General features: G+C 36.4%; 2 protein-coding genes across 2 annotated transcripts; one reads left to right on the top strand and one right to left on the bottom strand.

Annotated features, from left to right (window-relative positions):
- Nucleotides 1–881: 881 nt before the first annotated feature.
- On the bottom strand, nucleotides 882–11,719 carry LOC140154861 (dynein regulatory complex protein 9-like). Its single transcript, XM_072177510.1, has 8 exons — nucleotides 11,601–11,719; nucleotides 8,343–8,485; nucleotides 6,474–6,721; nucleotides 5,568–5,696; nucleotides 4,436–4,679; nucleotides 3,076–3,282; nucleotides 2,488–2,589; nucleotides 882–1,973 (listed from the first exon to the last, which is right to left on the bottom strand). Exons 2-8 carry the CDS (start codon nucleotides 8,466–8,468, stop codon nucleotides 1,854–1,856), a joined length of 1,176 nt encoding a protein of 391 aa, XP_072033611.1. The 5' UTR covers nucleotides 8,469–8,485; nucleotides 11,601–11,719; the 3' UTR covers nucleotides 882–1,853.
- Nucleotides 11,720–11,944: 225 nt separating this feature from the next.
- Nucleotides 11,945–18,831, top strand: LOC140154862 (large ribosomal subunit protein eL33-like). Its single transcript, XM_072177511.1, has 5 exons — nucleotides 11,945–12,018; nucleotides 16,395–16,429; nucleotides 16,944–17,096; nucleotides 17,722–17,875; nucleotides 18,728–18,831. Exons 2-5 carry the CDS (start codon nucleotides 16,413–16,415, stop codon nucleotides 18,749–18,751), a joined length of 348 nt encoding a protein of 115 aa, XP_072033612.1. The 5' UTR covers nucleotides 11,945–12,018; nucleotides 16,395–16,412; the 3' UTR covers nucleotides 18,752–18,831.
- Nucleotides 18,832–19,485: the final 654 nt, after the last annotated feature.

The following is a 19,485-nucleotide window of genomic DNA, read 5'->3' on the forward strand; positions in this document are numbered from 1 at the left end:
ATTAAACACAAAAATGCCATGTAATCATTATGATAGCCTGTCCATTACCCAGCAAACATAAAACATTTTTGAAAACATTTGCTCAAGGTTAGAAAGGGTTGCTTGAATATGCTTAAAACATTCTAAAAACATTTTTGAATGTTGCCGCAAAACTTTAAAGATGATGTTATTTAAGCGTTGACAAAATGTTTAAAAATGTTGTTGTAGTATTATTTTCATTTTAAGAACGTTTTTGTTAGGTATACAAATGTATTCGGGAGTGGTTCTGGTTTTGATGGAATGGGCTATCCAATTAAAATCCATACACCCCCTATGGAATGCATGCCCTTAATCTTCTACACAGGGAATCTGAATTCCAAACGGGGTTACCTGAATGGGCGACTCTTATTTGAAATCTATACCACCAGTGTGGGAGATTAAGGACATGTCTTTCATACGTGTATCCATGGATTTGAACTGGAATGGCCCATTCTTTGTATTCCGAGATTCATTATCATTGGAGTAAAATCCCTGTGGTACACAAAATGATCAATTTGAGCTTATGCTACTGGATGATCATGAAATGAAAAATTCAGATGCAAAACCTGATATCCTGAGATATTGGCAAATATAACAGGTTAAAAAGAAAGAAAATAAATAAGTTGTGACTGATTTTGATCATATTTTCAAAAATGTAACTGGGATTATTTCAAAGTAGGCTGTCAATTTAAAGTCGGCATATAGTGCTGTGCACATGTTGGTAGCAATGTCTTTTAATTTTTTTAAAGTGGTGATCAGAGTGCTGAAGAAGTGAACTTGGATAAGTCACGAAATTACACGTAAGTGTGAATTCAATTTGCTTGTGTGAATCGGTTAAAATTTACACCAATATTATAGTGTTTATTGGATTTTGAATCTGAATTCTTCAAATGTTTATAATTTAATTTGTTAATTATATACATTATGTAGCACAGAAAATGAAACAGTGACAAAGTTTTATATTTATTACATGAGAAATCAGCAAAAGTTGCTACTAACTTGCAACTGATTAACAATAAGTTGTCCACTCCCTTGTGGTATGATGATGACTGCACTAACCAAAATATCAATTAGCTGATCCCATTATACCGTATTTGTATTTCATCAGTTACACTGTTTTTCCCAGGTTTTCAATGCTTCTATGTCATAATGGAAATTTTAAACTAATTCCTCAAATGAGGCCTGTTTTCACAATATGAGCAAAAAGTCATCAGTGAAGAAAATAAGATATGGACTGGTTCATTAAACATGCCAGAAAACAATAGAAAACAAAAGAATTATTCTTTGAAATACTGGCAAATATAATATCATTTTAAAGCTTATGATCCAGAAATTATGAATCTGGTCATAACTCTAAAATAAAGATTTACCAACTTTCCACTCATTTTTAAACAGTTCTTAAATATGTTTGTCAAAAATTTTGTTTGTTTGTCTGCAACAATAACCATTGCTACTTCCAATTCCAACTTAAGTCCTGATGCAGTCAGAGCCACACATAAAAGAGAACTTGACAGCATTTGAAAACAGGTGTGCCACACTGAAACCTTGTTGCTTGTTTTGAATTATATATAAATATGTATTACTTTTTCACCATAACTCCTTCTTTGTGACATGATCTGATCCACTCAGACCAAAGTTGGAAATCTTTGAAATTTAGTGATTTTTTCTGCCTATCTCAATTTCATTATTGCCAACTTTGATCTGATTGCATCAGATCATGTGACATATACTAAATTCTTCTGTTCACAGGTTTTTATCACAACACTAATGTCACCATATATTTTTCCCTATAATATTTAATAATAGAGTGACAAAAAATAGTAAAATTAAAACATCTACTTCTTCTTTCCCTTCTTTTTTCCTGATTTCTTTCCTTTCTTTCCCTTCTTCTTTTTCTTTTTGTTATATGGACCTATCTGTCTGCGCACCATAACACCACGCCACCAAGCTTGAAGCTGTTAGGAACAAAAGGAAAAAAATTTGAAAGAATGATTTTAGTATTTCTTGAAAGTATGAAGCTTGAATTCATAACATAAAAAAAATTATTTGTTGAAAATGTTAATTACAAAGATTATGAATGACGAGAATAACTTTGCACCATCTATTTTAAGTTCATTGTATAAAATTGTATGCTCCCCCCCCCTCAGTATTTCAGTACTCGGAAAAATCCTCCGCTAAAAAAACCCTTGCAAGTAAATAACACAGCAGGCAGTGGCTTTTTACTTGTTTTACTGAATCCAAAGGAAAATTAAGTACCTGCTTGTGTGAACTCAATCAAATATAGCATTTTCACAAGACATATAAACAGACTGCTTGAGCATATTGGAATCAGTCTGCTACCAAAGTAAAATGCAGTAATGGACACAGTGGATACTGTCTTTTTACTTTTTACTGCTTCCAAAGTAAAACACAGTATATGCTGGTAATTACCACAGCAGATACTGCATTTTGAGATGTCAGATGTCTTACCTTCACAGTTGACCTGAGCTCTTCAAGTTCCTGTTCTTGTTTTCTTCTTTCTTTTTCCTTCTCAATCCTATCTTCCACCACCGTCTGTTCATATTCACCATACTGAATTTAACAAATCAAAATTATAGTCTATGTCAGTTTAGTATGCCAACCATTGCCTAACATTACCTAATTATGTAGGGTAGTGAGTTTATCTGATCCTTTAAACAATCACTCTGCCTTGTGAAAATGAACTTGAGTCCTACAATCATCAGATTTGACAAACAGGGCAGCATGTCTATCAGGCTTAGCAATGGTTTGCAAATTTCACAAAACTCAGTTTAGTGAAGGGATGCTTTTTGCCCTATATTTCCTCAGAAATTTGTTCATTTTCATTACAAATGTATTCAATTTTGAACAGAAAACATGTCAAAGTTCGGTCAATTAATACCACATTTACAAGTTGTGCTTTTTTTTTAACAGAATATATTAACATTTCAATTCAAACATAGTACATTGTATTCTATCTAGAAAATTATGCAGCTTATTAATCTTTTAAACAAGACTGGTATTTGATACTACTAGCTATCCTTTCTTTCCAGTTCTTACCAGTTTTGTGAGTTCTTGCAACCTAGCCAGATCATTGGCTTTGGACGCTTTAAGGACTTCCAGCTCATGGGTCTTAGCTTCCACATCTTTATCATATTTCTCCATCCAATGCTCTACTTTCTCTTCCAACTCTTGCTGGTGAGTCTTCAGGTACTGCTCTATTTCTTGATTGACTCGGATTTCCTCATCTATTTTCTTCTTCAACAGCTGTGAGAAACAGGTATAAAAATAATAATGATCAAAATAGACTGTAATTTATTTGCAGATTTGTTTGGAATATCAGTCCTTAATAATAAGGATATTAAACAATGATTACTGTTGCAGAGAGCCTGGGGTTCTCAAGAGGCATACGGGGATATGCCGCTCAAATGGACCGTTTTTTTCATGAAAAATCCTTAGACATGGGTCTATGTTCTTAAGAAAATAATCGTTAGATATAGGTGTCCTTTGATTAATTGTACGCACTACATATAGTGAAAAGCACAGTAAATTAATTAATTTTAAACCTAAAATACCTTTTTTGCATGTAAAAATATAGACTAAACCAAAATTCTAAATTATGGGTCCTTATTTAGAAATTTGGTATTGGTTTGTCAGCTCCAGCCACACACCCTGTCGCCAAATTATGCAATCCCTGGGCAGACAGATAAGGATTATGGTTATGTTTCAGGGTTAGGGTGAGTTTTTTGGGTTAAGATTAGGATTAAGAGACTACTAGTGTTAGGGTTAGGATTTTTGACTGAAAAAAAAACATGAGTGAAGGGTGGAGAAAAAAATTGCAAAAAAAAAAAAGAAAAGATTTTTAGAATCATTTGCTAGAAAACCTCCACTAAAATAAAACACTCAACCAACCCTACTTGAAAGGACCATCAACCTGTAGAACAGAGTTTTTTTGTCACCTTAAGGGTACTACACCCCTCAATAAATTTTGTCTATTTTGCATTTTTCTCAAAAACTAATAACACAGTGGTAACAAAGTTATGTATATTATAGGGCAAGGAATCCAATTACTACACTGTAATTTCAGTGACCCAAGACAAGCGGTTCGTTATTTATGATCACAATAAGGTACCGCTTGGATGTACCTCATTTCCTATCATATATACTGAACCGCTTGTCTTGAGTCACTGTGGTAATTGGATTCCTTGCCCCAATAATATGCACAACTTTTGTTACCAGTGTGTTATTATTTTTTGAGAAAAATACAAAAATAGACACAAATTTACCACAGGGGTGTAGTACCCCCTTAAGGTGAGGATTAGGTTTTACAGTTATGAATAGGGTTAGGATTGAGTGATAGGGTTAGGATTATGTTTAGGGGAGGTGACCACTACTCTGAAATGGCTCCATTTCTTTTTACCTCTATTTCTCCCTTCGCATCTTTCTCACTCAGGAAGCATCTCTTTTGTGTCTGCCCAACAGCAACCTCAGCATCTTTTTGAATATATTTGCCCTCCATACTAGTCTTGGCTTTCATCTCTTGTAGCTGATCTTTAAGATGAGCTATCATCTGATTTCGCTGCTGGATCTCCTCCTCCCTCTCCACTCGCACATTTTGGATCTGCTTCTGAAGACTCTTGATCTTCTTTCTGCCTTCTTCCTCCCTGTGATAACAAAGCAAGCCATTATGACAGTCCAGCAACCACATTTAATGAGTGGATCTAGTGACAAGTTTCACATTTAAGCCAAGGAGGTAAGTTATAGCTTATTGAACTGAATACCTGGGATTTGTATTGCTTGAAAACATTCCATACTGGTAAGGATATGCTTTTGAAAAACAAACCACATATGCATTGTTATCACCATTTTCAACAGGTCAGACAACTCTTGTGGACTCATGGTAAAATGGAAAATGAAGCATCACTGCATAATATGATGATTTTTCCAGAAATGTAACACTAATTTGGTCTTTAAAAAGCATCCAAATTCACTTTTTTTTCTCTTTCATTTATGACATTGTTAATAAGTTTATCCAAGTGCCCCCACTGTAAGTACTCTCTATTATATTTCTTAGCCGCTATTCACAAATGCATTTGCGTTAGCAACTGCTTTATCAAACTCAGATAACTTAAATTACTGCTCCTAAAATCCACAATAGTATAGCCTTCATGTGTGCCTCCTGTCTCTATGCCATTTATAGTTTGTTCACATCTCATGTTCAAACTGACTTGCAAATCTCTATGTAAACAGTCGGCCTTTGTAGCAAAGAAGTTGGGTGCATGATGAGTCAAGGCCAAAACACAATATCCTGGGAAGATAATTCTAATTTCCCACCAAGAAAGCAACATTTCCAACAATTTCTATAAATATTCCTTTATGAGAAAGCAAATTTTTCCTCCAAATGCCAAAAATTTAAAGGCTTCCTGATTTAGCAGGTTTGCATAAGAATTGACCACAACGAGGAAAATTTAAATATTTCAGTGGCAAAATGAGAAGTAAATATCATATAATATAACAATAGTAAGGCCTTGTGAAATAAACTCTCTACTCACTTGAGAATGGTGTTCTGCAATTCTTCCTTCTTCTGTCTTTCCAGTGTGACAGAGTTTATAAGTGCCATAAACGTTCTGTCACTCGAAATTTCATCCAAAGTTTCTGCTAAAACATCTTGCAGAAATTCCCTGTATGGGGAGAAACCAAGGTTTAAATTATAGTCTAGTTAAGTGGAATCAGGTTTCCTGATAAAGTAGTATTGAAAACATTACAATATTTATACAGAACTTACACAAGTTATGAAATTCAAAACTTGTTTTGTCATCATTATTTTCAGGAATGAATCATATTCATAATATTTTTTTTCACTGCAAGCCAGTCAGGCAGGTTACCAATAAAAGTTACTATCCAAAAGTTACAATTCCATCTATTGGCAAGAAAACATTAAAAATACGCTGGCTATATTGCCAATGGTTGTCATTTGGACATCAGAGTCAAACTGATGCTAAAATACATCCCTCACAGGCTCACATTCAGTGTTAGAAATAAGCCAATCTTCAAGAGGCATTCAGGTCTGAAAGTGTCAATTTTATGGGCCAAAACTTGATTGTAAAATAGACGTATCAACGTGCCCGCAGTGATTTTTACAGCCTTGTTTGTTTGTTTGATTTCTTTGGACTTTCAATCTGTTGAAAGAACATTAATCATCTGTTTTTCCTTGAGGCCCAGGGCACTCCTTGTGCTTATAATACTCCTGTAATTTGTTCCCTGTCAAACCATACCAAAAAAGGAAGGAAAAAAACCCCTGAAAATCAAAGTAGTGAAACATATACAAATATAACGAAAATATATGTAGCATGAGTCATCGAATCGACTGAGGTTCACAAGCAATTTGTGGCTGTGCCCCTATGCAAAAACTTAAGTAAAAAATTCTAACAAAAAGTGAAGACACCTGTTCAACTCACCTATCATCTTGCATCTTCATGAGATTGTCTGCTGTCAATGGACTTTGCTTCATACTTTTAGAGAATGTTTGGGTAGCATGTCGGATACCTCCAACCACATTATCTATCTCATTATCATTATCCCTTAACTTTCCTGCATCCTTTCTGGATCCTGCTCTAAGTTCTGCTCTTTTTGAAATCAGATCTTCATACTTAGTTTCTAGTTGCTTTTGGCTATCTATAATTTTGCCAATTTCATCTCCAACCATCTGTTGAAAATACAAACATAAACACATGTATATTAGTTGAAGCTGACAATTTTAATCTAAACATAACAATTTTATTGCAGAATTAGTCCCACTCACTCGATTCTTTCACTTTCCCTTGTTATTTTGGCTTAGAATGGACAGAAACCATTCCCGGCAGTTATTACTAATATTATTTCAGCAGTTTTGGTAAATTAATCACATTGCATTATGGCTTTTATAAGTTCACATTCAGCCAACATTACTGACAGACTTGAATAAAAATTATTCTTTATTAAAAAAGAAAAGAAAAAAAAGGTGTTCTAAAAGTCTCTATACCATCTCAAATGTTAATAACTCTAGTATTCCACATCCAACATGAAGATCGTTGCATAGAAAAAACTTGTATAATTATTTTGACACCAAAATTGGCATACAAACCTACATATATATGTTCAATTTTTAAATATATTTTTAGTATTATAATATCACGATCCAATTTTTTATTTTTTGCAGTTTGGTTGTTGTGTTTTTCATTGTGTATACATATTACTATGTTTCTGTTTTTAGTATCAAAGTACATACATGTAAACATTGTGCCTTGACTGTATCATAATACTATTTACAGAGTGTCCGTCCGTCTGCGCGCTATCGCGTCGCGCGGAGCGCTTTCGCTGAGTCCGCTCGCTATTGCGTCGCGCGGAGCGCTTGCGCTGAGTCCGCGCACTATCGCGTACGCGCGGATCGCTTTCGCTGAGTACCAACGGGCGCAGTGTGTGCAACTGAAAGCATTAGGCCTAACAGTGTGACTACCAGGTGCATCTCATCGCACCAATAGGCCTATTTTAAACACATATTTCAATATGGAACGCGTGCATTGGCCTATTTCAGGAGAACATGACTATTTCCGGGGGCATCAAGTATGGTTTTAAACATTAAAATAATCAGTTATGGTAAAGCATTATAACCTGTTATATTAGGCGTTATTGCGTTTACTAATTTCGGGATCCTCCTTGGAAGACGTAGGCCTAGGCATAATATCATAGCAGTTAAAAAGGTCAGGGCAGGTACCGGGTGTTGGGCAAATTAGAGATAGGCCTAATATACAAGAACTGCCCGACCCGAGAACCGTGAAATCTAGTTTTTAATATTTTTTAATATTAAAAACTTAATAGCTCATTTTCTAAACAAAAGCATAGCACTTACCTTTTACCAAATGTTTCTGAGACAAACTTTCTTTTTTTCTTTGGCCTAAGATGATGATTTTCGTAGAAATTTCACAAGTAAATAAGGTGAAGAGAGAAGTTTGAAATTCAATTTTATACCTATTTTTCTCACTACTATTGATATGCTGCATTTGAGGTTTACTTTTGATTGGTATTGTATCATTTGTATGTTGTAATTTACTCTTTCCAAATAAGTATTTTGATTTCCTTCAACCAATCCTTGTGAAAGATATGACGGTTCAAAATGGTATCAAGACTTTTGGGACACCCTGTACCTTAGCTGAAAATTGCCAAGTTTAATTTATTTTTTAATAAATTTTTTCATTTAAGATGCAACTGCTGCATGCTGCCTCTGCTTGGATACAGTACTTTGAAACGGAACACCTTCTTAAAGGCTAAGCAATAAGGGCCTACTTTACCTCATTTGCATCAGGTCTTCCTTCAAAAGTCTGTGGCATGATTTTACCCAAGATGGCTAGTTGGTCGATGGTGTCTTCTAGAACTGTGCCCAAATAAAGGGCATCTAGTGATGTCAATTCTGACATGGTGACTGTTGCTTTATCTGTAAAAGTCATTAAGGTTAGTTAAGGTTACATCATGAAGGTAAAGCAAATTAAAGTACAAAATACAAATTTATATAGCTGGAGTACTCAACACACTTGCAGCTCCGCAGACATTTTGTGTATAACATGGTTCAGAAGATCTCATGCATACGCCTCACACTGTGTATGCTTAATGACACAACACTCAACAGGTACCGGTATATTAAGGATTGGTTGTTTTTGCCGGGATTCGGGTCAGAGCAAGATCAACCCGGGTCGCGCTTTTTACTTGCACTTTCCAGCAGTTTTGTTCAGCACCTTTCATAAAAATTGTTCCTGTGATCCAGCACCTTTGCAGTTGCTGCACCAAATTACTTCCCAAGTACGGTACGATAATCCTCAGATTGAGGGAGGTATTTAAAATCATCAGAAAGACAGATAGCCCAAGAAAATGCATGCATGCGGTCAAAGCTTTTTCTTGACTTTGAGTCAAGAAGAAGAAGAGTCATAGACAGGAGCGTAGCAAGAGCCTCGAGGGCCCATGGGCAAGGAGCAGTGCGGGGCCCTTTTGATATCTGCTTTATCAGCCCTGTCCCTAACAAACTTCATTTTCGCTTTTGCTCGGGACCCCTGAGCCCTTGAGGCCCATGGACTTCGTCCACCCTGTCCTCCCGCTTGCTACGCCCCTGGTCATAGATGTGATTATGATGTCCTGTCAAGACCATATTAAAAACATTGATTGAGATAACACTCATTAACAGACAAACTCCATTCACTCAGCATCACCCGATAATGAGGGCCGATTGTTCCATGAAATGCGACAGGCAAAAACTGCTACGCACGCACCGCATATTTTTATGCCTGAAAATTATGGTCTTTGTGGCGTGTTATGGCACAATCTAGCCCTCATGAATGAGAGAATTCACACCATGCAATGCAATACTTTGACTATTTGTTGTAAGTAGTCTGTGAATTTAAAATATCTGAATATCACATGATCAATATCATGCTCATGACTCAAACTATAGGCAAAATAACTAATTCCCAATCATCAGAGGATGCTGCGTCAGTGTACTTTTCATACTCACAACACAATCGCGTGAACTATGATGACCTAACCTTGCAATGCTTGGCCTTGCCTACATTCCTAGCAATGACCATGGCACCAAAAAGCTGTGAGCGTGTCTGTCTGTCTGTGTTTGAGTCATATTAGCGCAAATACCTGTCCGTACCCAAGTTAATTGGCTCTCATGATCGAGAATTAGATATTTTACCTATAGAGTGTACATGCAATAAACCAACCATAACGGTATAACAATTGAAATGGCAGCCATGCTGGAGGACAGTTCTAACTAAGATAACTTAAGATGACAGAGGGACAGGTCTCCAGATCAATTCCGCAACCATTCATACATATCACGCGTTTACTATTAATAGTATTATCATGCGAATTTTCCTGTGGTACCTTATAATCAAATTAAGTATTTCTTGGGCCAAACTGGAACACTGTGAACGCTAGTGGTTCCGCGATAAACATGCACGAATATTATACCTGATCTCATGTACCAATACCTTGTGTATTGGTACATGATTCGGCGGGTATACTTCAGCAATAGCGAATAAGTGGTCGTTTTTTGCTCTGTTCAAAACGTCACATGTACACCAAATACAGCCCCCGAAATGGTCTACTTTTAGCGTGCCTTAACTCCGAAACAGTTTAGTCAAAGTTAAAAATGCGATCCCCAACCCTTTGCTTACCTTGGACGAATTTGCAGTATTTTCCGCTAGCTCCGTGTTGAAAAATGGCGGTACATGCCGGTACAAACATAGAAATAGCCACATTTGCTTCAGTCCTGGTATGAATATTTCTTCCGTAATCCAATGGTTGCAACGTGGGCATCACGATGATAGTCTCCTACACAACCAGCTTGTGTCGGCCTGACGCTCGTCGATCCTAAAAGTGAGGACAGCGTGAGCTCTTACCTGCGTAAAAGTCTGTTCGACAAAGGCAATAAGGATGATTGACAGCGCCGTTCATTGGGCGGAGCCATTATATTACAGCAGACAGGTTGCGCTGTTCTCTGACCTTGACTGTTCGTCACGTAGACATACCGTGACCTGGGTACACGTACAAAGCTGGGGGATGCGACTCGGCCGCCATTTTGACACGCTGTATCTACTCTTCAGAAAAATTACTTTTGGTGACGTTTTATATCAAACAATTTTCGATAACGGATTTCTACTAGGATTTCAATTTTTATTAATGAAGGTGCATGTAGTTTTGAGGAATAACACGGGATGTTTCGAGTTTTATTTCAACTGGTGGTGTAGGAAGGTGAGTGAATTCGTGAATGAGGCCGGGGATTGAGGTTTTGTTGTTTCAACGATCCGGTAGTAGGATACGAAACGTAGGCTAAAAATGTTTAATGACGCCATGTTTACATGAAAACATTAGCTGCTGAGAGGTCAGTGTCGTTGAATTCTTTACCTAAATTCCTTTCAGGATATTCTGATTTCACTTATTTATGATGTGTACGAAAATTCACCATATAAACTCAAAAGTGTGAATGCAAGCTGTTATTGCTGACAATAGAAACATTGTTGCAAAGTCATTAAAAACAGGTATGTATTACAGACGTTCTTTGGCCGAAACGAGATACAGGCTAGTTAGGCAGTCTACACGAATATAGCGCGGTACAGAAGAAAGTATACACACGCCTTACACTGGCACTGCTTACACGCTTAGTACACGACATGGACGCAACACGCATGTTCCAGTTTGGGCTGGCCAGCCCAAGGCAAGCCAAGAAATACTTAATTTAATTATAGTTAATATAAATGGAGGACAGAATTTTATTTAAATGAGGATGACTCTGTCATGAGTGACGTCGTATTGCATACCCTCTATAGTATTTTAATTATTATTCAAAAATATTATCACTGTCTGTCAGTGTCTATTTTCATGATTTTACAAAAGTTACAACATACTGAACATTGAATTTGAACATGATACAATGACAATGACAATGTTTTAATTTAATTCAAGCTGATATGATGAGTGGTGCCACTGGCACTGCCATGGCCCATGACACAAGTTCACACAAATTAATTACACATATCTGTAACCACACGTACCTATACTAAATAAAACGTAATTTCATTGTAATGTAACCTTGTCTTCTTAAAAACTGAATCAAATTCAGTATCCTGCACCTGCAAGATCAAGTCCTTCTGACTGTCACCTGTTTACGCGTTTCTAGGTATATTATGTTTCTAGTGATCAAATAATTATATTCAACTTTTAATAATAATATTCAGTTTTTAATATATTTGATAAATGTTTTTGAACGTTATTTATAAGAAATGTATATTTAACTTACTATTTTGTCCAATTGAATTGTATTAGCTTATTAATTTATGATGCAAAGTCCCAATTTGGAAAATGTTTCCATCGGTAAAACACTGAAACATTATTTACTGGAGAAAATAATTACCTTTGCACGAACAGCCTACCCTTTGACCTCTTTTCCGACTGTCTCTTTTCCATTGGAAGGTATGGTTAAATGGGGTCCAAAAATAGTGAATTCTGAATTATTGGCGGGTTATAATTAATAAAAAGAGAAAGAAAGACAAATAAAACATTATAATTGTTTTATATACGTAAGCTAGATCAACAGATGGCAATCAAAAATCCTGGATTTGACGGGATTTTTGGTGTTAGTGAATTAAAACATGATCGAGACACGTAAATTAAATAGCATGAATGCGTGCATTATACATGTATAGCATGCACAGCATATTATTACATAATAGGCATAAACAGCTCCCAGGCAATCATTACAGGGCAAATAAAGCAGAATCAAATATTTTCGTCTTGTCAATGAACATTCCCTTAACCATATTACTAGACTGCGCCTGCGGAACTCAGTCTTCCATGATAGTCGTCATTTATCATTTGGTCGTTAAATGACTATCAGGGAGAGACTGAGTGGTTATGCAATGTACACGGAGGTGCATTCTTATCGTGTGGGTTACCGGTTTTTAATTCATATTCGTTAGCAATTACGCACACTTACTATTGTACTGAAATTGTCTCTAGTCGTATATGAGGTGATTACGGTTTCTTCTTGTTGATTCCATATTGAAATCAGATGATTATTTCTTACACATTTAGGCATGAAATCGGTGAGCACGCCGAATTTTTCACTCGCAGCAGTCGTCCATGTTTATCGCGCAATGCAATATGGGAAGGAGGGGGAAGTTCACTAATTCCACTCGGCTATAGGGGAGGTAATTGACTTGATTGACAAATCACCCAGACGGCGTAGGGCGATCCCCGGGCGCAAAAGCATATAGCATACCTATTAAGAAGTGGTAGGGTCCACAGAGACCCAGATTGAACAAGGTCATCACATGACCATCAGTGTTGAATTATTTGGCAGCTTCGCCGAACATTGCGATCACGGCAAAAATATGAAACTACAAATTCGTGTTTGAACAGAAAGGATTCCGCAGATAATGGTAAATTTAGAATCATTGTAGACTATGAAGTCATTAGATAGTCGATCTTTATGTTTTGGTGTGTTACATGTTGTTACAAAATAGGAATTTCCTCAACAAAACTCACAAGCAATGTCAACAACTTCCACCCCGGTAAACAAAATCCTGCGCTCGACGACACGTCCGTCCCGCTACACCAACGAGTTTACATTCACGAGAATACAAGCCAGAAAAGATTGCTTCAAGTACTCTTTCTTCCCGCGGACAGTGGTGGACTGGAACAGTCTTCCATATAACATAATCTCAACAGACAAGAAAGCAACCTTCAAATCAAAACTTCACAAGTACCTAAGAGAGTAATCAATAGCATTGTGCACTCACAACCCTGTCCGGCTTACTTCTACCATTGCCAAGCAACCAAGGAGTGTTGGACAGTATCAAATCAGATTCAGATTCAGATTCGTGCTGTTTATCAGGGTCATAGGTCATACGACACCAATTTGGTGTCTTTCCGCGCCTCGGAAAATGGCTTCTATAGTTAGTGACTACCATATTACATATACCTGTCAGGCATGAGAATTTTCCTGCTTTCAATTTGCAGGATTTCCTGCTTTTTTGTGGTCCAAATTTCCACACTTTCTTTTTTTTAAATTTCAGCCCGTTTTTGGTGCATTTCATGCGCTTTTTCAAACTTTTCAGGTTTTTCATCAATTTCATGGATGATCATTCTCATGCGTGACCTGTTGAAGCGTAAACAAATTGAGGATGGTTTCTTACCGAGTCTGGAGTAGGCATATTCATAAAATTTTGAAATTTAATATTCATCTAAAATTCATCTAAATTCATCTTTCATTAAAAAGAGAATCATTTAACTTAAAAAATGAGGGGTCAATCATGTATAGGCCTACTAGTAGTACCGTAGTAGTAGTACTAGTATTGGCAATGTTATGTTGTGAGGGAAAGTAGCTCACCCGAATGTCCCAAATTTGGTGTCCCAGCATTATCAATGGCTTCCTATGGCTATGTCTTAACATGTGTGTATGTATTTTATGCGCTAATGTTTCATGAAATGTGGCTTTCACTACCGGGTACCGTACTTGATAGTAAATTTAGTATTCCACAAATGCATTGTTACTAAAATTTATGCAGGTTGTACTGTAGAGGGTCAAAATCCAAATTTTCTTCATTTTCCTATTTGGATTACACAGTTAAGGCAGGATCTTGGATCACAAGAAGCTTAATGAAGCCCGCCCTCACATGTTAGAATGTGACCATGCCTATCTGGAGACTCGCACAGTCAGTAGAGTCCCAAGTGACTCCCAACCCCAAAATTGGAGAATTCTCCCAATAGTACGAATTTGCCAAATAGTGAGAATTCACTTTCTCACCATGGCATAGTGAGAAATTCTCACTATAGTGCGAATTGTTTATTTCAAACACACGCTCGCAACTAACGATAGGTGGTCCGTGGTCGCACTTTGCCTTGGCGACATCGGCATCGTAAGGCTAATGAAAGTTGATTCCCAGTTTCCCGTTACCCTACTCCGCTCAAAACAATTTGCTGGCCAAATATTTCATTATTTTGAATAAAATGTTGATTTCTAACAAACTTTAACATACAAATAAATAATTGTGGTTTTAAGTATATATCATAAATCTCTTTTTGTTGATTTTCAGGGATTTTCTTTGCAGTAGGAGCATGGTATATGGTTAATAATGAATTATTAATGAATACCTACTCAATTCTCTGTCCCGCACTTTTTGATCTGCTCTGATCTCATCCCGTAAAAAATATTGTGAAACTTTTGATAATAGTTGTACAATCACCTTCATGTGGTTGTAAACTACATCTGTAAACTACAAACTGTGATTTATCACATTTATACATGGGTAGTTATTGGTTTACACCTGTAACAGATGCAATAATGAAATGGTATAAAATAATGAATAATGAAATGGTCACCTACACAGTCATGAAAAATAATGTAACGGGAAACTAGGAATTGACTTTCATTAGCCTAAAGAGCGGATCAAAACGCAAAACTACCGATGGAAAAAAAATTCACCGATGCATTTTCAAGTTATGAAAAGTAACAAAAATGCCTTAAAAATGTACTCATTTGCAGTTACAAAGAGCTTAAAATTTATTTAATTAGCTATTTTATATATTTTTATTTGATTACGGTATTAGTAAAAATGTACTTGGTTATTTCCATTTTTATTATCAGTTTGAGAAGCGTGTGAGTCGGAAAATTCAATACAGTACCCATTCGAAGATTCTGTGTCTGCACAATTTTGGCGCGATATTTGCCAGAATTTTACCACAAATATCACGATCAATGACTCGAATCAACTTAAACGAGTGAATTTTGGATATTATTTAGCCTAATTGTACTTAAAAATGTAGCTTTAGTGCAATGTACGAGTGGATGTTAATGTTAATGGATTTTGAGCAGTGGTCGCGGTAAGAAATTGACAACTAAAGAAGCAGTCTTTGCCGTCATCCAGGTACCGTCTCTTCCACAGCGCTTGTACCGGAAGTCAACCTATCACTACCAATTGTACAAAAAAACTGACAGTTGGTGTACTATTTTTACATAATAAAAATTTCTATATAAATATTGAAAGTACATGCATACATTGGCCATGGATTCCCGTTCATGATCGTACAATTAATTGACAGCTAAAATGAAGAAAACTTTGCCCTTTTCCCAATTAAATTGTATTTCCGTTGCAGAAAGGTAAAATATAACACAACATTCAATCTTGAAACTTGGAAGCTTACGAGAACCAATTTTGGTTCTCCTAGTTGTAATCCAGCGAGAACCTTCAGGAGAACTGGTTCTCGGGTTCTCCTCGATTTTTGAATCGATTCTGTGCCCTCTCCAACATGAATACCGTTTTAAGACCTTGATTTATAAGTATACCCAAATTGTGCAATTTCGACCACTCGCCTAGCATCATGCTAGCGAGTGATTAACTCACTCGCCTTTAAAATCTAGACGGCGAGGCCTGGGACTGATTTAGTAATGAATCAAAATATCAATCTGGAACAAGCCTAAAAGTCAGTGAAATTGAACACTCAAATGAAATTGAAAAATGCATCGTGCAGAGTGCACACTCAATTCATTTTGGTCCGGACTGTATTTTATAAAAAATCATGTTCAAAGAAAATGGGAAATTTACTACTAAAGTGTGGACAGAAGTAGTGCACTAAGTGCAGTCGTTTTGTCTGAAAACCCATTTGTTTCCAAACTAAGTTTAAAAAAAAATTAAGTTGTACATAGTGCAAGTTATACTTTAAAGATCATTGTAAAGCGCTTTGTTTATACTATAAACGCTATATAAATTCCGTTTATTGTATTGTATTGTTGTCATAACAATTGTGTTTGAGCCTAAAGTTGGTCTTCTTTTTGCATTTGATTTCAGGGACTGCCGACTATCAGCATGGCTCCAAACAAGAGGTAAGACACTGACAAGTGCAGTGGTGCTCAAATAAAATACAGATTGTGTGTATGACTGTGTCAGAACTATATACACAACAAAACACTACACTGGAAACATTTCTTGCCATTAGCGATTTACATAAAATTTGGACAACTAGTCAACTAGACACGTATTAGATGCCTTGATGGACAAACCAACATTGCATGTTTTTGACTGTAACTATTGATCAGTCTTCAGCAGTGTGAAAGTTGCATTTTTTATGATGCTGACCTTACGCCGTCACTTCTAGTTGTTTTTTTGGTTTTTTGCATCATCAAAACGCTAACGTTGTTTTGATCGTCCAACAAAATGTACATCTGGTTGTCCAGATTTGATTTATGTAATTTAGTTTTAACATAACCAGATGAATGAATCAATACCTTTTGAACTTCCCTTGCCATCAGTGTGACCCAATCATGAGTGAAATGAGTTGTCACAAAACAAGCAGTATTAGCTAGTATTAATATAGGTGTTTTTATTTTCATAATGCAGACTCTATGTGCGAGCTGTCTTCACAGGCTTCAGACGAGGCCTTCGTAACCAGAGGGAAAACCAAGCCCTTCTCAAACTGGAAGGTGTTGACAACAGAAAACAAGCCAACTGGTACTTGGGCAAGAAATGTGCCTACGTATACAAGGCTAAGAGGTGAGTCAGGTTTTGGATATTTATTATTATTGTATTGATATTCTCACTCATTAGCCTTTTCGAGATCTATATGGCAGACACAATAGGATGGCGCTGCATGAAGTGGGTAAAGGCTTATGAATTTGCTGGGTTTTACCCAGATTGAATACTGCCCTCCTATTGTGTACACCATACTTTGAAAAGGCTGTTTCTTGTTCTTTTCAAAGAAATCATTTACTCTTTTTATTTTCTATTGATCAGCTTATAATTCAACTTGAGTGGAAATCTTTTGTTTTGTATAATTGTACTGGAATTATGTCATTCTATAAATATCTTGCAAGGGCAGAATTTTGTCTTGGAGCAAGAGAATGCATGTTTGTTAAAGAATTGGCAATGCGAGTCAGTTGAATGATAGCAAATTAATTACTGTATAGACCACATATGTCTTCACAATTCAAGTTCCTCTGTTTGTGAGAATCTCTGAAAATTGTTTAAATTTGAGTCCTGGTGTAAAATGTACCGGTGTGTAATGTGTATTGTGTAATACGGTACTAATTATGCACATTCTACATTTCGTATACCGTACTGTATTGCGAGTGCCACACTACATCTATAATTTGCTCTACCTAATGTGATTGTTTTCCAGGAGGACAAAGTGTCCAGAGAAGAGCAAGGACTACCCAACTAGGACCCGTGTTATCTGGGGTAAGGTGATCAGACCCCATGGAAGGAGTGGTGCCGTCAGAGCTAAGTTCAAGTCCAACCTTCCACCAGCAGCTATGGGCAGGAGAATCAGAGTGGTAAGAGATTCCTCAAGTGTGTAATCACTGTCATGCTGCAAACTACCACATACACATGCTTATTGGCAAAAAAAAGGCCCTTTTTATTCCAAAATCCCTATTTATCGCAAAATTTGTATTTTTGCATTAAGTAGGGTGCAACAAAAACAAACATGTTCTATGTATAAGCAGACAGACTTGCCAAGTAGGGTTTTTGGTCAATCAATGAGTATGCGTATCTGTTTGTTTGGAGAGTGGCAAAACAGGGAACCAATAATATCAGTTGCTTGTTGCATTATGCTCAAACTACCCTTTCTTGACACTAGTAAACCAACCAGTTCATCAATGTATGTTTTCAGTGCATAAACAAACATTACCATTAACGGTAGCAATTGTTTTTCTGTCGTCATGCAGGGTCAGAATTTCGGCGTGAATCAGAGAATCGATTCTCGTAAAGATTCTCCTAAACAGATTAACGTGAATCCCAAGTTGATTCCTGCAAACGTTTGTAGTGTACACAGAAGTTGATTTGCGAGAATCAAATGATTCCCGCAAATTTATTCTGCAAGAATCAAGATTGATTCTCGCATTGTGAAACGAAATTCTGACCCTGTCATGTATTATTGATACATGGTAAATCTTGTACCGCCCCTTTTGAATATATTTACATCCACCTATTGTACCACTACCCAGACTGTTGTGACCCACTGAAGGAAGACACTTTTTATGTGTCAAAATAACAAGAAGTGTATATTTACATTTATAATAATGATAAGAGCCTCATTGATTTTGAAGTGTTTCATTATTAATTTGACTTTGCTTGTGATATTAATGTCTTCTTTTTTTCTTTCTTTTCTTTTTCTTACCTTACAGATGCTGTATCCATCGCACATTTAGGTTCTCAAATTTCTATCATATGTGTTAATAAGGTGTAGTCAGTCGGTACTTGAATAAAGCTTGAGGTACAGATAAGCTAATTTATGATTTGTCATTGTTTGTTTCTTAGTGTGCACATTTGTTGTAAAACCTGAAACTGAGTGGGCTGTCAGTAAAAAATACCCATTAGTTGACAAATAAAAACCTACCCTGATTTCTTGTTTTGGTGAAATTTTTTCTGTGTACAACTGTACAAGTAAAACCAACAGGGGTTTAAAAAACATAACCAACCTTACTTCAAAGGTCCATCCGTCCAGACCATAGGGACACAAAAACGTCTGAAATTGTACCGTTGGCTAGCTTTTGGTGAGAAAAGGTTATCAAACTTAATTTACATGATCAAATTTCAAACATGCTCAAATTGTGTTAAAAACCATTCCAAGTTACAAGGATTCAGAAAATATTAGTTTGATCTATCTATGACTTGCCGTTCTCGAGTTATACCGAAAAGGTCAACGGGTCACATTTTTGGCTCTATAAGGGCAAAAAACATCAAAGTGCTCCTATTTTTTGTCAAAAGAGGTCAAAATGTTGGTTTTGATAAATCAATTCAAATAAGGATAGGATTGCACCATCTTGGATGTTTTGTTACCTAGGTAACACAGCAAAATAGGTCATGGTCAATAAGTCTCAATGGTACTTGACCTACTTTGCTGTGTAACAAAACATCCTTTATGGTGCAATCACTGTGGTGC

This window comes from Amphiura filiformis, chromosome 6 (assembly GCF_039555335.1).
Source record: "Amphiura filiformis chromosome 6, Afil_fr2py, whole genome shotgun sequence".
Taxonomy (NCBI): domain Eukaryota; kingdom Metazoa; phylum Echinodermata; class Ophiuroidea; order Amphilepidida; family Amphiuridae; genus Amphiura; species Amphiura filiformis.